We start from the raw sequence: 24,522 nt of genomic DNA on the forward strand, positions 1-24,522 counted from the left end.
GAACCAGCCAGCTTATCATTTGATGAAATATGGTTTCTCTCAACATATTACTGTGACAGAAGGCATGTAATTAAATTGTGCGTAGAATTTTACATTGTCAGAAATGCTCAAATCAATCTTACAAACCTATGATGCAGAATTACATGGGTTGAGCCATTGTCGTAAATTTGCCATGAATCCTAAACTCATCACATGGTGAGTGATGTCACTATTTGTCTAGCCTCCATGAAAGAGCTCTTCAATGTGAGAATCCAATACTTACAGGTGTGCTCAGTATAGCACAATCCTTTCAAGTGTCATAGGCTACAGACGTTCAGAAGTTGATCAGTCAACCCCTGTTAGGCACACTACAAGTGTTCAGGATGGCAGGGAAGCCATTGCAGCAGTACAACCTTTGAGTCAGCATTGCAAGGGGCAGTGTCAGTTCTGGCCACAACAGTAACAGGCTGCATCACAACAGAGGTTGCCTGTACTGTTTTATCCAACACATGCATACAGTGTGCCCTAAGCATTGGTTGGTTTGCAACAAATGTCAAAAGAAAGGCAACATTGGATCAGTGTGTAACTCCTCTTCTAACATGGCAGATACAGTAGTAATGATGGACATAAACTTGTATCTTTACAATGACTGTTTCACCAAAAAATGTATTAAAAATGCAAGTGAACACAGGAGCTGCTGTGACTTTAATAAATGCACAAAGATATGTGGGCTTGGGGCCCCTCACATCACACTGGTTTCACAGAACTTGGTTAGTTACAATAACCAGCAGATTCCGATCCTAGATCAGTTCGCCACACCTGTCTCTCATTTGCCCTCTCACCTCCCCCTTGTTGTGGATCATTCCAATATTGCAGACCTGTTCAGGTTATATGTGTTTAACACTTTTGGTTTCTCCATTGTCGGTGAGGTAAATTTAGTTCCAGATGAAGTTCCGTATCAGCAACTTGTTTATCCCTGGGCTTGGTTATGCTACCGGTTTTCAGGCTCACATTACCATGAAAGAGTCCACCTGCCCTTGGATTTCAGGCATGACAGGTTGTGACATTCACCTGATTCATTTCTTTGTTGATTGTCCTTGGTGTTGACGTACTGCATTGCTATACTGGCTGAAAAATAGGGGGGTGGAAGTTCAACATTGACTACTTTAAATGATGTAGCCAACAGTTGCACAGTAGCATTTCACTGTTCTTTACGTTCATTGTTCACAACCCCCCCCCCCCCCCCCCTCCCTGCTCCCCGCCCCCCCCCCCATATTTACACAGTTATATGGCCAGTTAACTATTGGCAAATTTTGATAAGCCTCATTAATAGGTTGCAGGCAACATCAGCATACTGCTACAAGAGTTTACTGTTGAACATCTACAAGCAGGAAAAACATAACCACACAGTTCACAGTTCTTGCAGAATAATACCGTATGTATTGAACAGACACTTGTTGTTTTAACACATGGCCTATTTGTGTTACACTTATTTCACAATTAAGTTGATGCATTGTTGTCAATCTAACCAATACATGTTCCTTTACTGAAACTGATTGACTGACTTACACAAGACCAAAAATTGGGCCTTTATATATCATCACAATAATAGGTACTGAAACTATACTGTTTGACATTTAATTTACAGAAATTACAATTAAAACATAACTCACTAAATTAACAGAATATATCTAAAACTTCCTTCTTTTTAACAGTTTCTTCTACTACAAGTGTTAGTCTGAATTATTTGTTTACATGATGAAATTAACAGATATAGTTATGCAAACAATACTTTTGACAAAACTAGTAATTACTGTGTAAGTAATTAAGGGCTGGCTTTGCTAACATGTTTTCAAACAGAGCCAAATAAATACTTAAAGAATGCCAGTAATTTGTCTTCCAAATGTTTATAATTAGTACAGAATTTATATTTGCTTATAAATCAACAATAGAATTTAAGTTATGGAACAATAACAGATTTCACCCTATAATGAAAGATATTAACTAGGAAAAGCCAAAATAACTTAAGAAATCAATTTCATACCAAAAACTAAGCACAAAATTAGATCTGGTGTTACATTCTTTAAAAGTGAGGACCAAACTTTCTCTTTTATGAAAATGCACATTATAGTCAAGCATGTTAATGGTAATTAGAAATGAAAAAATGAATTTAAGGAGACACATTGCAAAACAAGAGGGGAAGTAAAAAGATCCCAGCTTGCTTTGGCACAAGGTGCCTCTCACGTTGCATGACACTGTCAAGTATGAATTAGACCATTTGATGTCACACGATGTTATTTGCCCTTTTTCTTCCACTGAATGGGCTACACCACTGGTCATCATTAAGAAGCAGATGGGTAAGATTCACCTCTATGATGACATCAGTGTTATGAGTAATGTACACAGTCTGTGACAGATACATAGCCTTTGCCCTATCCTGATAATTTGCTCGCAAAATTGTCAGGAAGCAACTACTTTTCCAAGACTGATTTGTTGCAAGCATACCTCCACCTCCCCTTGGATGATGCCACTAGGCACATTCTCACTGTCACTATATCTATTGGCCTATACCTATATCAATGGTTGCCTTTCAGCACTGCTAGCATGCATACAATTTTTCAGTATTTTTTAGAACAGTTGACAGCATCCGTATCTGGCTGCATCAGTTCCCTTCAAGATATCATTGTTTCGGGTTCTTCCACAGAGGACCACCTTAGCAGTCTCTGATCATTGTTATCTGTTTTGCAGGCTGTAGGTCTGAACTGCAATCTTGCCAAATCTCAATTTTTTTCAGCCATCAATTGAGAATCTAAGTTTTGAGGTTTTTTGCACAGTTATCAAGCCATTGTGTCCCCATGTTGATGCAATTGTGGCTTTGTGGTAGCCAAACTCTGTTAAGGAACTGCAGGCATTTCTGCATAAACTTGCGTACTGCCCTTAGTTTTAAGCAGATGCATTCACTGTTTCTTGGTCACTGCACATATTTTTGTGTAACAGTGTGCACAAATATATGGATGCATCTGAATGACCCATTGCTTACACTTCCGAGATTTTAACTCTCACTCAACAGTGGTATTCTCTGACTGAAAAGGAGGATATGACAATTTTGTTCGCCCTCAAGAAATTTCACATCTTCTTACATCTCTCTAAGTTCCACTTAATCACATATCATGAGCTATTGGTTGCTCTTTTTAACCCTTTGGCTTCTGTGCTGGACAAGACAGTTCATTGTTTGCAGGAGTGGGTTTTCTTCATTTCCGAATATGATTATCTGATCAATTCCTGGCTGAGGACACAGCACATCAATGCCTATCCCTTACCTTGCCTTACAATCAGACCAGACCCCGTGTTCAGTCAGTATGAGTTGTTTTGTTTCTATTTATATATTGAGAAGTAGAATGAAGTCAATGGTCTTCCCACCATAAGTGCCACAATAGTGTTGGTCGTTGCCATGGACCCTGTACTTAGTCGGGTCCTCTCTTTTGTGTACCAAAGGCTGGTCAGTAAAAACCCCAGGCCATGCCTTGGATTCTTTGTGTAATTACTTCTCCATCCAACACTGCCTTTCTGTGTCTGACATGGTTCTTTTGCTAGCTATGGAGGACACTGCTTCCTAACACTGTAACATATTGAAGCTTCTGCATATCAATCATTGGGGGACCTCTGGCACCAAAGCTTTGGCTCACTGCCATGTATATTGGCCAGGCATAGATAGGGACATTATGTGGCTTATCACCACTTGCACTCACCGTGTTCAGCAACAGGCAACCCCTCCTGGCCAAAGCCACACCACCTGTGGAACCATTAAGATGTTGATTTTGCTGAGCTCTTCCTAAATCAGTATTGCCTCTTTGTTGTGGACACCTATTCCAAGTTTCCCTGTGGGGTGTGTTGTCCAGCCACATCTGCAGTGGCCACTATTTTGGCTTTGTCTCAGATTTTTGTAATTGAGGGACTTCCATGTATCGTGGTTACTGATAATGGCTCCCAGTTTGTTTCTGGATAATTTGCATCTTTTTGTCAGGATAGTGGTTTTCTCATCTCACATCTTATCCTCAATCTAATGGTGAAGCCCAACACATGGTTCAGTCACTTACTCAGATGGGGAAGTATGTATTCAGCACATCCCCTGAAGCTTTTCAGTTCATAATGTTTGACGCCAGAGGGGAACAAGAGCCCAGTGTAGCGCTACATAAATGCCAACCACAGACCCTCCTTCATCTGATGCAGCCAATGCTGCTTCTGCCCGTGTCACTGTTCTATGATAGTTCTGACTTTGTGTGCCTGTCTGGGTTTGTGGTTTTGGCTGCTTGCCAAACTGGGTCCCTACCATCATTGAGCATCACCAGGGCCAGAGCCTGGACACAAGCAGTAGCAGTTACAGAATATGCTGATCACTCATTTGTGGTCACTTATTAGTACTCTTTCTTTGGTAGTTCAAAAGAGCATGCCACAAGGCTGTTGTCGGGCAATGACATGGACGTGAGCATCACCATTGGTGTTTTCTGTGCCGTGTGAGATCAGAGTTGTTTTTTTTTTTTTTTTTTCAACTGTGCTCTTTTTCTCCACCAGTGTTTTTTTTTCCTGTATCATGCATTTTTTGTGTACCATGTATTTTTCTGTGCCTATTGTTTTTATGAATGCATGTGTTTTCCCCACCACTACAAGGGAGGAGTCATGTACTTCATTAATGACACACACAATTTCAGAGATCGAGTGTCCATACAGTTCATACATCCACTTACAGAGGCCATCTGGGTTGGCCCTCTGGCATGCTCTGGTGAACAGCCAAATAAACAGTATTATTTAAGCAACCACAAACAAATGCTTGCCCTATTCTGTAAGCTGTATTACTGTTGTCCAGGAAGTGTGTACAGTGTTATGCACAATCTGCACTTCACTGTATCTCGTGTGTTTTTCTTGCTATAGAAATGAGTAAATGAAATATTATGAATTTTGGTTCACCTGGCCAGGGGGGGGGGGGGGGGGGGGGGCTGTGGACCTTTCTGGGCAGATAGGAAATGGAGATGAGGCTCGTGATGATACAGGCTGACGTAAGTTACGTCCATTCTGATGAATGTGTCACTGACTCACTAGTTGTGCAGTAGCTGCAACAAAGTTATTCAAAACAGTACTTTAAAAACTGAAAACATTAACTTAAAAAATAGCACAAAAACAATATTAAATAACTATACTGCAAAAAAACAACTATGCTGATGAAATAATGAAATGTAAACAACTACCAAAAAGCACGATGCCAACAAATGGTCAGATGGATGATTTGGGGGAGGAGACCAGACAGCGAGGTCATCGCACCCATCGGATTAGGGGAGGATGGGGTCTGTGGTGTCCTTTCAAAGGAACTATCCCAGCATTTGCCTGAAGTGATTTAAGGAAATCATGGAAAACATAAATCAGGATGGTCAGATGCAGGTATTAACCATTGTCCTCCCAAATGTGATTTCAGTGTGCTAACTGCTGTGTCACTTTGATTGGTGTTAACAAATGAACAACACTGTAGCAGAGTTACTGATTGACAATATTTCACTGTAAAAATTATCAAAAGTTGATAACTATTGATGTACATGTAGATTAAATGAAGTACTGATGAATCAGCTTTCTGACAATAGTGGCATCAGTAGGGAGTAACAGTAGATTGTTACTTTGACACTGAAAGTGTTCATGTACAAAATAACAATTATTTAAATGTGGGTATTTGCCTCTCTTCATTTTTGTTCAGGGTGTAATTGTCTCAGTTCAGAGTCTTCTCCACTGGAGACCCACAGTTTATGAGTAAGTGAAACTATTATGAATCTTGGCTCACCTGGACAGGGACGTGCTCTAGGCCTTTCTGGATTGGTAGGAATTGGAGATGTGGCTCGTGATGATACAGGCTGCTGTAAGTTATGTCCATTCTGATGAATGTGTCGCTGACTCACTAGTTGTGCAGTAGCTGCAACAAAATTATTCAAAACAGTACATTAAAAACTGAAAACATTAACTTAAAAAATAGCACAAAAACAATATTAAATAACTATACTGCAAAAAAAAAAACTATGCTGATGAAATAATGAAATGTAAACAACTACCACAAAGCACGATGGAACAAATGGTTGGTTGGATGATTTGGGGGAGGAGACCAGACAGCGAGGTCATTGCTCCCATCAGATTAGGGTAGGATGGGGTCTGCGGTGTCCTCTCAAGGAACTATCCCAGCATTTGCCTGAAGTGATTTAGGGAAATCATGGAAAACATAAACCAGGATGACCAGATGCAGGTTTTAACCATTGTCCTCCCAAATGTGATTGCAGTGTGCTAACCGCTTCTTACCTTGACATTCAAAGTGTTAAGGCACAACGTATCTCTTATTTATATATAGGTGTTTGCCTCTTTTCATTTTTGGCCAAGGTGTAATTTTGTAAATTCAATTTGTTGTCAATTGGAGATATGCAATTTACTAGCAAATGAAATTATTATGAATTTTTCATTCACCTGTATAGGGATGTGATGTAAGCCTTGTTGTATTGGTAGGAATTGGAGATGAGGCCCGTAATGATACAGACTGCCGTGAGTTACATTCATTCTGAGGAATGTGTTGCTGACTCACTAGTTGTACAGTAGCTGTAACAAAGTTATGCACAAAAAACTGAAAATTTAACTAAAAAAATAGCATAGAAATGATATTAAATAACAAAACCGAATAACAAACAACTAATGTTAGATGAAAGTTATGCAAATCACTATATTAAAAATTATGAAACATCAAATGAAGCAGCTACAAATGATACTGATGTACTTACACTTTGTTTCGTCTTCAAAACAACATTTCGCACAGCGCACACAGATAATTACTCCAAATATAAATGCAGCAAATCCCATAAATATCCATTCTACAGGCCTGGAAATGAAGTATCAGTTTTCAGGATTAAACATTAGAGGTTCATTAGCTCATTAAGTGGATTACAACAGTTTAATTTCACATATTACTTTTCCACAGAGACAATAAAGAAATGTAAAATTCATAAAAATGCCAACAGTTTAATTATAAGAAAAATTAAGCAATGGAAACTCCATGCAGGAATATCAACAATGTAGGAAAACATAGATTTATACTTACCATAAAGAAGACACATTAAGCTGCAGACAGGCCCAATTAAAAGACACTTACACAAAGCCTTTGGCCACAAGCTTCATCAGCAAAAGTGAAAAATAGAAACACACACCATTCATATGCACAAGAAAGCACACTTCGTTCACACATGGCTGCCAACTCTGGCAGCTCAGACCATAATGTTGGAATGCATTCTGGTCTGAGCAGCCAGAAATTGTGGTCATGTATGTGTCAGGTGTGCTTGCTTGTGGGTAAGAATAGTGTGTGTTCCTCTTTTGCTGATGAAGGTTGTGGCTGAAAGCTTTGTGTAAGCATCCTTTAATTGTGCCTGTCTACAACTTAACATGTCTTCCTTACAGTAAGTAGCAAGCTATGATTTCCTACATTGTTTATCTCAAACAACTTATCAGCATCGGTAAAATGATACATAGTTCCATCAAATGTATATGTTGTCCAATAGGACATGGTTAGTTAGGCAAACAAAGAGGAACACATATTTTCCCCTTCCTTTCAATTAATTCAAAGTAAATGTGAACTTATTTCCTCACGCTTTCAATGCCAAATAGACACTGATTACCAAAGACTGCACTTCTTACATAACAAGGTTTATTATGAGAAGTCAAGAAGCCATTCCCCAATTCATCACTCTGATACATCACCCCCACTAGCTGCTTAAAGAAGAACAATAACAGTTGCATTAGATTTGCTGAAATGAAATGAATGGATGATAGGAAGAAACTCAGTTAAGATGTGATGACAAGAAGTGATAACAGCAGACACATTTCATAAATGCTGAGGCCTCAAGGTAATGAAATATGTCATGACTACTGAAAATCTGTGCCAGAACAGTAAGAATGAATTTGCATAAATCTGAATAAACACAACACTGAGAAACACATACAATTTAACAAATGAAAAATATTTTAAAATATGTTAAAAATCTATAGAAGATGCTCAAAAGAAACAAGTTCAGAACCCTGTGAATGCTGCAGACCTGAAAATGTGTGTAAGCACTGAAGTAGTAGCACAGCTTCAAAAAATTCAGTTTGGAAAAGTGGAGCAGCAGAGAACAGCCAACCATCACAGATAATAGTTGCTAGAAAAATATCCAGAAATTGAACCCATAAACAAAGTAGAAACTGAGAAATCATTAACCTAGTCAAGAAAGCAAGAGGAAAATTCATACCTTAAACAAAGGAGACAAAAGTCATACAAAGATATCTGAATAACATTTATTGATTCTTTGTACATAAACAATACATGTCTGTCATATTGCTGGGGCAGCCTGCCTATAAATTATATATATGAAGATAGTAACTGTTCCTGAAAGAACAGATAGCATTGATGACTGTGCAGCTTCTCTAGATTAAATGATAATTAATTGAAACCCTCAGCTGCCGGCAGGTGTTGTTGATATACCTTGAAGTAGACAGATAAAAAAGTGTGCCCATCTGGGACTTGAACCCAGGATCTTCTGCTTACATAGCAACCACTCTATCCATCTGAGCCTCCGAGGACACAGATGCATAGTGTGGTGCAGAGACTTATCCGTTGCATGTTTCCCATAAGACCCACATTAACAACTGTCCACAATCTACATACGTAAGTACCTAATAGATATTTGCCCATCCACTTATTACTTGTGCTCACTTAGGTGACGAATTGCGTAAGAGTTTGGGTAACCTATGCTCATTCACACAAACAAAGGTCGATGGCTGGGTAGCCTTTAACTATATATGCAGTAGCGCTATTCATCTGTGTCTTTGGTGACTCAGATGGATAGAGCGTCTGTCATGTAAGCAGGCAATCTTGGGCTCGAGTCCCAGTCGGGGCACACATTTTCAGCTCCCCCCATCAAGGTATATCAACAACACCTGTCAGCAGCTGAGGGTTTCAATTAATTATCATTTATTCCTGTAAATTGGACACATCACACCCTGCTTATTGCATTGTGCCCCATTTGACGACAACTGAAAGTCTTTTACTCAGAAACCAATAACATCTCTGCACTTCATTGGAGGAATTGCCACTGGTGGATATTAAATCCCTCTTCTTGTTAAATAGCACATAGACCAATGATGACAGGTGATGGTCAATTGATGCTGAAATTCTTGCTCCAACTAGTTGTACTTCACCTGGACTGACCAACTTTGCCAAGATGATAATAATGGAACCCAGCACTTTACAGACTGTGGGGTACTGCTTGGAATGGCCTCTGGTAGATTGGATGCTGAGAGTGTCTTAGGTGACAGAAAAGACTCTCTATTTGTTCTGTATAAGCCTTTAAAAATGCTGCATCTGGTTATGTGGTGTTAATTCATAGTGCCACTGCAGCTGGGGTGGAGGTATGGATGAGGGCCGAGACCACCATAGGCAGGAATGCATTCTGTCATGTTAACCATGGCCAGTGCTGATTTCAGTGTTTCACCAGCTGACTGTGTCCAGTGGAAAATTCAAAAAGCTGGTGCCTTAAGTGATTGGTAACCATGCTGTGTGTCAATTCCAGGTGCCTGCAAAGAAGCAAGTACCAATTTGGAAGTCTGCACTGTCTTGGCTGCAGGTTCACATTTTTTATTGCAGGAGGTTAAACAATGCAACATTTGGTGTCTGCATATGTGCAAAATTTATGTTCTGCTACAATTAATTGACCACCGACCTGGACTGATACACGGAGAGAAACTGCTTTCTGTTTCCTTAAAAGATGTTTACATTACTGTTGTCCTTACCTGTGTTTTAAATGTCCTGATCATGTGTGCCACCTCAGAATTTGATGATGGGAGGAAGGTCATGGACAGGTGCTCTATTCCACTGCTCTGGCAGAAGAGCTAAATGCAGATCATTTAGGTGCATTAAAATTTTTGCACAGCCTGGTTTGGGTTTTAAACAGTTGATGATATTCAATGCTTAGCTTGTTTAGGGTGCCAAACAGCATTACATATGATGCTATTGATGCTTCATTATAAACTTTAAAACAAAACTGATAAAAATGTCCATCAAAAGTACTAGTTGTCACCAGCATACTGGTTACAAGAAGATATAATATTATTGCTACATTTTTTCACCTTCCTTTGACTTTGATTTGGTCTCTTAGTGAAATACCTTGACCATTGTAGATGTCAATGTGCTGCTGAGGTTGCAGCAGTGACAAGGAGCCAACACAATGCTAACTGTGCAATTTAATTAGGCCCATGTAGACTCAGAACTGCACCTTATGAATATTAGCGACCAACGTGACCTATATTCATACTCAATTAACCACTATCAACAGCATGACAGAGGGTACCATTCATGTACCGCATATTATGGTTCCTTCCCATTTCAGCTGTGTATGAAGTGTGGGGGAAAATGACTGCTTAAATACCTCTGTGTGTGCTATAATTAGTCTAATCTTGCCTTTCTAGTCCATATGGAATTGATTCATAAAGGACTGAAATATATTCCTATATTCCTCATTTAATATTGATTCTTGAAACTTCATAAATGGGCATTCACTGGATAGTTGACATCTGTCTTCAAGTATCTGCCAGGACAGGTTTTTCAGCATTTATGGGAAGAAAACAAAGCAAAAGAGGTACCTGTGGTCTTTGTACTTTCCTAAAGTGTTAGTACTATTTGGTATGGACAGTTTCCTACATGAGTCACACAAATGTTTGGTAAGCAATCTCATTTATAGACTGCCTGTGTTTCCCAATATCCTAGCAATTAATCACAATATGCCACCAGCTGTATCAGCACAGTACCATGCACAACTGCATTGCAACACTTTTTGGATGCCTGTTGAATGAGGCACACACTGGCAAAGTTAATTAGACTTACAACAGGGGAAGCAGTTTGCATCACATTTTTTGATGATGGCTCTAATCAGTGTTATGCATAGTCTATTATCAGGTTGATCTGATTGTTAGATACAATAATTAAAGTCTAGTCTTGTAGTCCGAGATATTGTTCTGCTAACTATAATGGCCAGAAAGCAGATCACAAACTTCATGCAGCTAGGATCAGATAACGGCCATACACTTTAAACTAACTCATATTCTACTACTTGAAGAAAGCTGCCACCAATTGAGTTCGTTTCAGTAGCTGTATCATCTGGCAATTCAAGCTCTGCTGAAAATGCAGCATTACTAGTGTTGCTCTTGATGTTTGGTTAATCACTCCTGCACAGTCTGTTTTACTGCTACAATTCCAACTGTTGTTCCCATAAACTAAAAAAAAAAAAAAAAAAAAAAAAACTGTGGACATACATTAAAAAAGTCACTGTACAGAAGGAATTGATCCAGTTCCCATTTATCTATTGTGCTTGATAAAAACTAGTTTGGGACTGAGTTGTGAATGTTCCAAGCACTGAATTAATATTAGAGCTACACAAGTTTGGTCCAGAGCAGCAAAGTTGAGAGAACAGTCTACCAACATGGGTGGTAGATGATAGTGGAATAGTCAAACATGAATTCAGAACTAAATTGTAACCAAATCAGAAGCTAAACAGCCTTAAGCCAAGTCAAGAATCAAGAGTAAAATCAGCATCAAAAACAAAGGAAAACGAGGCTGTATGTATGTGTCTGAATGACACTTACTGAAGTCTTCAAAAACAAATTTGGTAGGACCCATCACACTGCTTGGTTAACATTCATGTTCTGCTGAGAACATCACAGGGTTGCCTATTATATGAATTGTATATGACCCATGTGAGAGCGTATAGTAGCATTTTATGAGGCCAGTATTAGCATCTCTGCCTTCCTCCAAGTCAATATTAGGATATTGAAATGAGCTCTAATTTGATTCTCAGTCAGAACTGTTTGAACTATGATTTTAATCATAAAATCTTTCCATTTCTGAAGCAGTGTGATATACTTTGACCAAAAAATTTTTCTAAATTGGAAACAATTTTTTTACAGATACAGAGAGCTACTGCTATAAAGCATCCTGCCATGCATTTCCAAACAGATGTAAATGCATAAAATTTTTAGTAAGTGCAATATCCATCACATTAATATTTTAGTATCCTAGAAATAACAGGATTGTGTTGAAAATGGGCTAAACACAATAAACTGACAACACTATACAACACCATTGCTTAACAACCATTACTAGAAATGTCAGTATGAAAGGACCAAATTTTATTGTACATAGATTTCATATTTGCATGAGATGAAAACTGAGGACCTTTTAGATGAGAGTCAATTTGGCTTTGAGAAAGGCTGATAATGGAAGCAAGACTGAAGAAAAATCAAGACACATTCATAACATGTGTCTACCTGGAATAAGTGTTCAACAGTGTAAAATGGTGCAAGATGTTGAAAATCCTGAGAAAAATAGGGGTAAGCTATAAGAAAAGATGGGTAATATACAATACATACAAGAACCAAGAGGGAACAGTAATAGTCAAAGACGAAGAACAAAGTGCTCAAATTGAAAATGGTGCACGAAAGGGCACCCCTGCTGTTCAATCTGTATGTCAAAGAAGCAATGACAGAAATAAGAGAAAGGTTCAAGAGTGAGACTAAAATTCAAGATAAAAGGATATCAGTGTTAAGGTTCACTGATGATATTGCTATCCTTAGTGAAAGTGAAGAAGAATTACACTCCTGGAAATTGAAATAAGAACACCGTGAATTCATTGTCCCAGGAAGGGGAAACTTTATTGACACATTCCTGGGGTCAGATACATCACATGATCACACTGACAGAACCACAGGCACATAGACACAGGCAACAGAGCATACACAATGTCGGCACTAGTACAGTGTATATCCACCTTTCGCAGCAATGCAGGCTGCTATTCTCCCATGGAGACGATCGTAGAGATGCTGGATGTAGTCCTGTGGAACGGTTTGCCATGCCATTTCCACCTGGCGCCTCAGTTGGACCAGCGTTCGTGCTGGACGTGCAGACCGCGTGAGATGACGCTTCATCCAGTCCCAAACATGTTCAATGGGAGACAGATCCGGAGATCTTGCTGGCCAGGGTAGTTGACTTAAACGTTCTAGAGCACGTTGGGTGGCACGGGATACATGCGGACGTGCATTGTCCTGTTGGAACAGCAAGTTCCCTTGCCGGTCTAGGAATGGTAGAACGATGGGTTCGATGACGGTTTGGATGTACCGTGCACTATTCAGTGTCCCCTCGACGATCACCAGAGGTGTACGGCCAGTGTAGGAGATCACTCCCCACACCATGATGCCGGGTGTTGGCCCTGTGTGCCTCGGTCGTATGCAGTCCTGATTGTGGCGCTCACCTGCACGGCGCCAAACACGCATACGACCATCATTGGCACCAAGGCAGAAGCGACTCTCATCGCTGAAGACGACACGTCTCCATTCGTCCCTCCATTCACACCTGTCGCGACACCACTGGAGGCGGGCTGCACGATGTTGGGGCGTGAGCGGAAGACGGCCTAATGGTGTGCGGGACCGTAGCCCAGCTTCATGGAGACGGTTGCGAATGGTCCTCGCCGATACCCCAGGAGCAACAGTGTCCCTAATTTGCCGGGAAGTGGCGGTGCGGTCCCCTACGGCACTGCGTAGGATCCTACGGTCTTGGCGTGCATCCATGTGTCGCTGCCGTCTGGTCCCAGGTCGACGGGCATGTGCACCTTCCGCCGACCACTGGCGACAACATCGATGTACTGTGGAGACCTCATGCCCCACGTGTTGAGCAATTCGGCGGTACGTCCACCCGGCCTCCCGCATGCCCACTATACGCCCTCGCTCAAAGTCTGTCAACTGCACATACGGTTCACGTCCATGCTGTCGCGGCATGCTACCAGTGTTAAAGACTGCGATGGAGCTCCGTATGCCATGGCAAACTGGCTGACACTGACGGCGGTGGTGCACAAATGCTGCGCAGCTAGCGCCATTCGACGGCCAACACCACGGTTCCTGGTGTGTCTGCTGTGCCGTGCGTATGATCATTGCTTGTACAGCCCTCTCGCAGTGTCCGGAGCAAGTATGGTGGGTCTGACACACCGGTGTCAATGTGTTCTTTTTTCCATTTCCAGGAGTGTACATAATCTGTTGAATGGAATGAACAGTCTAATGAGTACAAAGTATGGACTGAGAGTAAATGGAAGAAAGATGAATGTAATGACAAGTAGCAGAAATGAGAGCAGCAAGAAACTTAATGTCATAATTGGCGATCATGAAGTAGTGTAGTTAAGGAATTCTGCTACCTAGGCAGCAAAATAACCCATGATGGATGAAGCAAGAAGAATTTAAAAAGGAGACTATAACTGGAAAAACAATAATTACTACCCAAGAGAAGTCTGCTAGTGTCAAACATAGGTCTAAATAAGAGGAAGAAATTTCTGAGAACATATGATTGGAGCACAGCTTGTATAGCAAAGAGACATAGACTGTGGGAAAAACCAGAACAGAAGAGAATAGAAGCATTTGAAAGGTGGTGCTACAGAAAAATATTGAAAATTAGGTGAACTGGTAAGGTACAGAATGAGGAGATTCTTCGCAGAATGGGCAAGGAAAGGAATATGTGGAAAACACTGCCAAGAAGAAGGAACAGAATGATAGGACATCTGTTAACACATAAGTAGTGATGTTATACTCCATCTAAGTGATTTACATGAGTAATGTTAGGTGGTATTTAGGACATCTGTCTCTATCACATATTTTTCAATGATGCTAAAGGAAAAGGTCTTAGGAGAATTTACTTTTTTATTATTCATAAATGCAGCCTGTTACCTGAAAAGGTAAAATGGCTGTACAAATCACATTTCATTCATTAATAATAAATTATGTATTAACTATTCATTTCTGATAGTTAATTTAAGATAAAACTAACACAACTCTTACTACTACAAAGCCACAATGAAACCCTTAACCAGTTACCCAACTACTAATCTGCTACAAGCACTACAGACTTTGTTCTCTGTCTGTTCATTTATTTATGTGCACTTAGCTTATACATGGTTGTTTCTACTACTGGATCTGCCCTCATACCACCCCAGTCAACAGGCATTGTCTGCTGGATTCCTTAGGCATCGGGCAGCACATCAGCAGCATTTTCACTGTAGCAAGTAATTCCACCAATCACTGTTACATCTTAAAGTCCACACTTCTGTGATTACTTGCACAATTGCAATGTAGTTTCTTGGTACAGTACTTCATTCAGTAGTCACTGACTTCAGTTATCTTCTCTCCATCTATAGAGTATGTTGTCTAGCCCAGATGTCAGCATGGTGACTTATGGTTGAATGCCTCATGAAGTCTTCCTTGGCCTTCCTGGATACTATGGCTACAGCATCATCCAAGATGACCCAGGTCAGCTCATCTCTTAAAGCTGCTTTAGGATCCAACATCTTAAATACCTAATGTCCATTATCTGCTGCATCTTCATAGAGCATGCAGTCCCACAATGTGTGTTCTTGTGTGCCCACACTGCCACACAGGCGCGGCTATCATTCACCCATCTTTTGATTTTGTATACCTATGTAGCATAAGGGACATGACCAGTCAGGTAATGTATTAACCCACTTATTGTGTCAATAAATCTCATTTTCAATCTCTCCTTGATGTTAGGGAGATATTCATACATTCTCCTGCCTGTGCCTGAAGTGTCCCATTATTTTTGCCACTGTTGTAATATGAAATAGGCACCCATTAATCTTAGTAGAGTAGCACTGCTCATTCAGCTGTTCTCACTAAGGAGACTGGCTTCACTAACTGCAAATTACGAGCCCAAATGCTTGCACCATATCCTATGACTGGTGAGAATTCAGATTGGTGGTATACTCTGACTGTTTCCAGAGGAAGCCAAAATTGCCTATTTGCAATGGTTATAATTTCATTCATCATGTTTGTAACTTTTTTGCCTGCTTCATCTACATGATGTGCAAAGTAGTGATGTTCATCCAGAAACACCCCTAGATATCTCAATACTGCACTTCTGCTAATTCTTACATAATTTAATTTTATTTTAGGGTTTCTTATTAGGTTCCCTTTCATCAGAAGGTACACCGTTTTATGAGATGTCAGTGGCAATTAAACACTGCTACACCAGCCCTCGAGTTTGTGCAGTGTTGTATTGCATTTGTCTTCTATAATTCTTCTGGAACCACCACTTACAAAGAACAGCATGTCATCTGCAAATGGCATGGGTCCATTTATATTACCACTGTCAGATAACTTCTGTAGTTTGGTCTTCAGTGCTACATCCAAAAACTCTGGACTACACACTGATCCCCGCAAAGAGTCTTTTTCATTATCTTTGTTATTTTCTTTCCTGGGCGTGTTAAAGCACCATGTAACCATTTGCAATAATAACTCAGGCAGTTGTGCTTCTGGACACTCCAAATCTCTATGTGACCAAAGGAAGTCAGCCACCACACGTTATCAAAAGTGGCAGCAGGATCAATAATCATCCCTACAGTGTATGTGGAATGAGTTACCTGTCACTGGAAAAAATGCCTTTTGCATCTTCAGTTGACTTGCCTCTTTAAAACTGTACTCATGCGGGCTCATCCCATGTAGCAATCTGTGTGCTTGTAATCTTTTGCATTGTAGTTTTTCAAATGTCTTGGTGAAAATGTTCAAGAGACAGATTGGTCTGTAGGATTTGGGTATCACTGGATCCTTATCTTGCCCTTTACTAATTATTATGAGTGATCTTCCACAGTGCAGGGGCCATTCCTTGCAATATGCACCCATTGTACAGTTCACACAAATAATTATGTAATTGAAACTTCCTGGCAGATTAAAACTGTGTGCCCGACCGAGACTCGAACTCGGGACCTTTGCCTTTCGCGGGCAAGTGCTCTACCAACTGAGCTACCGAAGCACGACTCACGCCCGGTACTCACAGCTTTACTTCTGCCAGTACCTCGTCTCCTACCTTCCAAACTTTACAGAAGCTCTCCTGTGAGACATGCAGAACTAGCACTCCTGAAAGAAAGGATATTGTGGAGACATGGCTTAGCCACAGCCTGGGGGATGTTTCCAGAATGAGATTTTCACTCTACAGCGGAGTGTGCGCTGATATGAAACTTCCTGGCAGATTAAAACTGTGTGCCCGACCGAGACTCGAACTCGGGAGCTTTGCCTTTCGCGGGCAAGTGCTCTACCAACTGAGCTACCAAAGCACGACTCACGCCCGGTACTCACAGCTTTACTTCTGCCAGTACCTCGTCTCCTACCTTCCAAACTTTACAGAAGCTCTCCTGCGAGACATGCAGAACTAGCACTCCTGAAAGAAAGGATATTGTGGAGACATGGCTTAGCCACAGCCTGGAGGATGTTTCCAGAATGAGATTTTCACTCTGCAGCGGAGTGTGTGCTGATATGAAACTTCCTGGCAGATTAAAACTGTGTGCCCGACCAAGACTCGATCTCGGGACCTTTACCGGGCGTGAGTCGTGCTTCGGTAGCTCAGTTGGTAGAGCACTTGCCCGCGAAAGGCAAAGGTCCCGAGTTCAAGTCTCGGTCGGGCACACAGTGTTAATCTGCCAGGAAGTTTCATATCAGCGCACACTCCGCTGCAGAGTGAAGATCTCATTCTGGAAACATCCCCCAGGCTGTGGCTAAGCCATGTCTCCACAATATCCTTTCTTTCATGAGTGCTAGTTCTGCATGTCTCGCAGGAGAGCTTCTGTAAAGTTTGGAAGGTAGGAGACGAGGTACTGGCAGAAGTAAAGCTGTGAGTACCGGGCGTGAGTCGTGCTTCGGTAGCTCAGTTGGTAGAGCACTTGCCCGCGAAAGGCAAAGGTCCCGAGTTCAAGTCTCGGTCGGGCACACAGTTTTAATCTGCCAGGAAGTTTCATATCAGCGCACACTCCACTGCAGAGTGAAGATCTCATTCTGGAAACATCCCCCAGGCTGTGGCTAAGCCATGTCTCCACAATATCCTTTCTTTCAGCAGTGCTAGTTCTGCATGTCTCGCAGGAGAGCTTCTGTAAAGTTTGGAAGGTAGGAGACGAGGTACTGGCAGAAGTAAAGCTGTGAGTACCGGGCGTGAGTCGTGCTTCGGTAGCTCAGTTGGTAGAGCACTTGCCCGCAAAAGGCGAAGGTCCCGAGTTCGAGTCTCGGTCGGGCACACAGTTTTAATCTGCCAGGAAGTTTCATTCTGGAAACATCCCCCAGGCTGTGGCTAAGCCATGTCTCCACAATATCCCTTCTTTCAGGAGTGCTAGTTCTGCATGTCTCGCAGGAGAGCTTCTGTAAAGTTTGGAAGGTAGGAGACGAGGTACTGGCAGAAGTAAAGCTGTGAGTACCGGGCGTGAGTCGTGCTTCGGTAGCTCAGTTGGTAGAGCACTTGCCCGCGAAAGGCAAAGGTCCCGAGTTTGAGTCTCGGTCGGGCACACAGTTTTACTCTGCCAGGAATTGGTAATTATGTAATTGGTCACACGGGGCTTGTATTACTTCAGCAGGGACCCCATCCGGTCACGGAGAATTTTTTCATTTTTTTTTTTCCTGTCTTAAAATTGTTTGCCTTATGGAAGGGGTACACAAGTTTATTGATTCCGTAGTCTTCCCATACCATTTTCTGTAACCTATGCTGATCATCTGTCTTGCCTTCATCTCCATCATGTGTGTTTCCATTAGCAGGGCAGCTGGCTGTTTCAATTTTCTGTTACTGTCCCATCATTTCTTTTAAGCTTGGGTAGTGCTGGTGGTGATCATATTTTCTTGCAGACTATTTCATATGGTACATCCCCATGACAGCTTCTGAGACAGCCTCCACAAATTGCTCCTATCCTTCCATTTTTGTTTTCCCTCACTGTTCCTTAAAACACTGCTTAACATACCTGAATCAATGCAACTTTGGACTGTCTTCTTGGGTCATGTTGCTCTGGTGTAGCTTCATGGCTCCTCCTGTTCACTTCTTAATTTCTGCAGCACCTCTGTTCAGGTGCAAGCTACTCCTTTAGAATGACCTCTGCCGACAGGTATTGATGGCTCCATTGCTCTATGAATAGCCACCGCCAGTTCTTGAGCTTTAACATCTGCATTATCACCCAGCAATGGACTTTCTGGACACTAAAACACCCTTATTAGTTTTTCCCAGTTAGTATCCTTGATGGTATAGAGTATGATATTATAGTCATCAATGTCATTCCATTCTCAAAACTTCCAGCCTTTCATACAGCATGGCGCTGCCATATTTACTAAAGTGACATCAATATTTGACATTGCTCTGACTTCCCCTTCATAGGTTGGCAGGTTGCAAGGTGCATTCAATATCTGTAGGTTGAGTTCCATAAAGGCTTATTCTTGTTGTCTTCCACGATCATCAGTCAGGTGGCTATGCATTTGCATCAATGGAGTACACAAGAGGCTTAGTTCATCCTAGGTGACTAATATGCTTTAGTCTTAGGAGATAATCATTCTCACCAATAAATCTAAAGTCCATGGAAACAAAGATGCAACTCTCCCTTTTGGTTAACATTTCCACAAAGATTACATGTTCTGAACAGCATTGTGATATTTTTATCACTGTTAGGTCATTGTTAAGTACTATTATTGCTGCCATAGGACATTGCCCTTATGTGACTATCTGGGCAGTTACTGGCATACTGGGGATCTTTCATGACTTTGTGTACTGTTCTTTGAGGTACAATACATCTAACAGTGACTCTTCTGCCGCTCTTCTAACCTCATGCAAGAGGCTGACACTTCTCAAAGTAATAAGCTGTCCTATCTTTATCTCCATTAGGGATGATGGATACATATTCAACAGTCTTGCCCTACGCACCTGTAATCCCATGCTACATGGTTACCTTTCATCACAAAGGTGTTAGGATATTAAAATTTGATTTACACCCAGTTAATCTGCTTTGATGACTAAACATAAATCTTAAATTTTGGTTTACAATTATCATTCTCTCTGCCTGGGAAAATTGCCTTAAGTGTCTGGCAAAAGTATTTGTGTGCTTTGCTGAAGCTCAGGGATTTGCTGGTGTGCAGGCCACCCAGCCAGTCAAGGAAGTATTACAAATTTTTATTTCTCACATAAATTTTCATCTTCAGTGTTCAAATTCAGTTCATTGTGGCCCACATTCTTAGTAGGACTGTCACTTCAGTAAATATTGCTTTTTCCTGCTGTAAGTAGCTAAGAGGGAGCATGGGACAGAAGTCATATGTTGGCTGCTGGCCATCATCTGGAGAATCTTGTATAAAATGGATGCTTTCTCCCTGGTATCAGCTTTCAGATAGCTATGACATGAACAATCTCCTCTTACACCTTCTTTTTTAGACTTTGTTCCACCACTAAGACTAACACTTTTGCGCGACCACTTTGGCTACCTAACAATATAAACAGGCCAGTGTGGGCATGCCTACATATAGTATGTCAAAAGAATATTTCAAATTAATTTTTAAATAACTGCTTTATTACACAAGCTTCCTTCGGGTGCCACATCCTTCACTATCCCAGCCAGGAGCCAGTCTGACCCTGTACAAACTGGTGTCAGAAGTAGGGTAGCCCACCTTCTGGTCTATAAGGTAGGCTGTAATTTTGTGGTAAAGTTTTCCATGAACAACAGCTGCATTCAATTAAGAATGAATTTGCAAATTATGATTATAAATATGCATAATCTCCACAATATTTCAGAACAAATGAAAATTTGTGATGGACTGGGATTCAAACCCAGATTTCCCACTTGTCAAAAGTGCCTTAACCATGTTGGTTATTCAAGCATGTTTTCAAGAGTGGACTAGATCTCTATTTGTCCTCGTGTCCACTCTCACCTGTGGCCACACTATTTTGCCATAATTCGCACCCATGGTGAAGGCTGTTTTCTCTCATCATTGCCTTGTTGTGGCATAAAATACTGCACTGCAGTATCTGAGATACTTTGTTAACAGTCAACAGCCACATTCAATTAAGAATGAACTGACAAATTGTGATTATGTTTCCACATTAGCAGTATAATATTTTAGAACAAATGAAAATCTGTGCTGTAGTGGTACTAGAACCCTGTTCTGAAATATTCTATAACTGATGTGGAACCATAATCACAATTTGTGAGTTGATTCTTAATTTAATGCAGCTGTTTATTGTCAGTGCAGTCTCTCACACACTGCACTGTAATATTTTATGTTACAGCAAGGCAATGATGAGAGAAAACAGTGTCACCCTCCTGGGCAGGAATCATGGTAATATCATCATAGCACAAGAGACAGTAGTCACCAGGACAAATGGGGATTTGGGCTGCTTCTGAAAATGTCCTTGTGTAGCTGAAGTGATTAAGGTGATCACTCACAACAAGTGTGAAATATGGGTTCAAGTCCCAGTCTGGCACAAATTTTCAATTTTTTAAAAGTATTCTACAGCATTTGCCATGTATTAAGTATCAGAAGCTAGCTGGCCTAGCAAGTGACAGTCTGAGTCCTGGACCGATAAACAGTCAGCTCACTATACACTTCAGTTGCCTGCTGCCGTGTTGTCAACACATTTTACACTGTTCATGCAGCCGGTCTAGCTTGTCGCATACATAGCTGTTCTTGCCTCCATGCCTGAGCCATTCACACACCACAGCAATGTCGAGATAACAATTGTTAAGTGTTGCTAAAGCATCTCTTTACAGCTGCCGACCTGTCTAGAAGAAGAGGCAACAGTAGTTGGGGACGAGTATTTTTATGTTGATGCACTTTCAGGTGCTAAATCCAAGGGAGAACTCTTAGCACATTTGCAGGTTTATGTTTCAATTTTTCTGTGCAGGCCTTCTCACTAACTTCTGTGGGCAAAACGCCTACAACTCACTCACAAATGGAATTTACTGCAAAGACAGCCAGTATTCCAGTAACAGCTGCAAACAAAAAAGGATCCCATCCAATCAGGAAGTAGGCTTAAACATTCAGGTAACTATAGAGAAGCCTGTTAAGCATGCTGGAATTTCTTCTACTGTACCATGGTTCAGTATAGTTTTCCCACTGTCATTTCCGTACCACTGTTCTTGGGAAAGACATCTGAAAAGGCCACCACATTCCTGCACCATCCTGTGTGACCAATTAGATAGTTATTTGTGTGAACGGTACAATGAGTGCATATTGCAAGGAATGGCCCCTGCAATGTGGAAGATCACTCATAACAATTAGTAAAAGGCAAGATAAGGATCCAGTGATACCCAAATCCTACAGACCAATCTGTCTCTTGAACATTTTCACCAAGACATTTGAAAAACTACTATGCAAAAGATTACAAGCACACAGATTGCTACATGGGATGAGCCCGCATGAGTACAGTTTTAAAGAGGCAAGTCAACTGAAGATGCAAAAGACATTTTTTCTAGTGACAGGTAACTCATTCCACATACACTGTAGGAATGATTATTGATACTGCTGCCACTTTTGATCATGTGTGGTGGCTGACTTCCTTTGGTCACGTAGAGATTTGGAGTGTCCAGAAGCACAACTGCCTGAGTTATTATTGTGAATGGTTACATCATTCTTTAACATGCCCAGGAAAGAAAATAACAAAGATAATAAAAAACTCTCTTTGCAGGGATCAGTGTGTAGTCCAGATTTTTGGGATGTAGCACTGAAGACCAAACTACAGAAGCTATCTGACAGTGGTAATATAAATGGACCTGTGGCGTAGAGTGCCATAAATATCGATATTTGTTCAGTGTGTAAGTGTGCTATCTTTGAGGAGAGGGCTTTGGGGAGGATGTTGGCCGCTAATGGCAGTTAGCCTCTGGACTTGTATCTGTGTAGAAGCGAAGTGCTAATAAATCTGTATCCGAGAGAATTCTAGTTGTTTACCTACAACTATATCCTATTCCCTCACTGGTGACCCAATGTTTTTGCAATATGCATCTGAGTTACCACCCGAAGGTTATTTACGCACCTACCACGGCGGGTTTCTTCACGATCGCGAGGGCTGTTGTTCAGCTTCAGACAATGGTCTTTCAGCACTCACCGCCACCCGGATTTCAGCAACATCTCTCCAGCACTCCTGCCGTCATAGTGGACATGCTGCAAGACTCTTCGGAATCCTTCAGCCCAAACTTGCAGTGGAATTCATTGAGTGCCGCCAGTTTGTTCCAACCACCAATGGTCACGGACTCTGGATTTGTTAGCCTAGACCTTTCCACTTGTTCTCCACAGAGTGTTGTTTGGAACATTCCTACTCCTGTGTTGAATGCAAAATTCAATACAGTTCATGGTGTCGAGTGAAGTTTTCCTACTTTGGAAAATCCAGTAGTATATTCAAACTCGAATCAGTTCCCACTATGTGTGTATCCTTCTGCACCGGCCAGTCAACAGGTGCTCAATGCTCGCCAAATAGCAAATATCACACCGAGTGTGCATCCTAGTGAACATGTGTGGCATCCTTGTGTTGCTTCTAATCAAGTCAACAATTCTGTGCTGGACAGTAATTATCCAGACATCTACAACCAACCCCACCACTCACGGTCGAGTGAATACAGTGTGCATAACGGACATTCACTGGCATACTTAAGTACTAGTGGCTTCTCTCTGAGCTACCATGTCAATGAGAATGCACATTTTGACTACGATCCTCACACTGTTTGAGTGTCCGTCGCTTCTCAGCCCCCCCTCCCCGACGTCAAGTGAATTTCGTGATAACCACATTACGGGACGCCAATAATTTGGACACTCGCTATCTTCTGCATGCTCTACTTCCATCCAAAGAAATAGGTGCACCTCTGCAGTGACTGCAGTGCCAAATCTGCCAAAACTACCAGACTTCAAACCCGCTCACCCAGAATTCTGGTTATCCTGGTTGAGCTAACATTCAATGTCTGTGCCTTGGATGATGATGCACGCTTCGCCTGCCTCATAAACCATCTTCACGACTGCGTCGATTTAATTTACAATCTGGTCAAAGCACCCCCGCCCCTCCTCCCCCGCTAGCAGGGAAGTATGATGTGGCAAAACAGAGAATACTGGAGCACATCTTGAAAACCAGCAGAGAAAATGTGCAACAGCTCATCTACAAAGAGCGTCTCAGCGACAGGTCTCCATCCCAGCTGTGGCAGTGCATCCATATTCTCGTCCATGAGCAAGTTATGCCTGATGACACGCTCACAGAAATCTGGACAGAAAAGCTTCCTTTGCCTGTCTAGACTGCAATCTCTGCGTATGAAGATAGGCCAGTAAATGAACGCGTTTACGCGCCGCAGACAGAGCATACTCCGCCAGGCAATGTGAGCTCCTTGCACTGCATTCTGGACGTGACGGCACTAAGAAGCTTTCTGACACCACGCCCTTGGCTGGTGCTGCTAATAACAAGTTTGTTAAACTAGCTGCCCTGCCTGCACCTTCAACTCCCCGCAACGACAGTGCATCGGCCTCTGTGGAAGACTCTGGGTCACATACTCCGTCACCTAGCAACTACCCACAGGAGCACAGGCCCGCCCAACCTTACTGTTCCTTCCACGCAAGATTCGAGGAGCAAGCTTGCAAATGACAATCACTGTGTTCTTATCCAAACTCCAACCACAGGTAGGCTGCGGTGCC

At 41.6% G+C, this 24,522-nt stretch overlaps 1 protein-coding gene across 2 annotated transcripts in view; it reads right to left on the reverse strand.

Moving 5' to 3' along the window:
- LOC126272352 (uncharacterized) overlaps nucleotides 1-24,522 on the reverse strand; it is a 156,789-nt gene that overhangs the window by 100,030 nt on the left and 32,237 nt on the right. For both annotated transcript variants that reach the window (XR_007549213.1, XM_049975160.1), the window contains exons 3-5: nucleotides 6,780-6,877; nucleotides 6,472-6,600; nucleotides 5,804-5,932 (exon numbers count right to left, since the gene is read on the reverse strand). Coding sequence is in view for 1 of the 2 variants with exons in the window: in XM_049975160.1 (XP_049831117.1) it covers nucleotides 5,804-5,932; nucleotides 6,472-6,600; nucleotides 6,780-6,877 (356 nt within the window). In the remaining variant the exon portion in view is untranslated. The remainder of the gene's footprint in view (nucleotides 1-5,803; nucleotides 5,933-6,471; nucleotides 6,601-6,779; nucleotides 6,878-24,522) is intronic.

This window comes from Schistocerca gregaria, chromosome 5, assembly GCF_023897955.1.
Source record: "Schistocerca gregaria isolate iqSchGreg1 chromosome 5, iqSchGreg1.2, whole genome shotgun sequence".
Taxonomy (NCBI): Eukaryota; Metazoa; Arthropoda; class Insecta; order Orthoptera; family Acrididae; genus Schistocerca; species Schistocerca gregaria.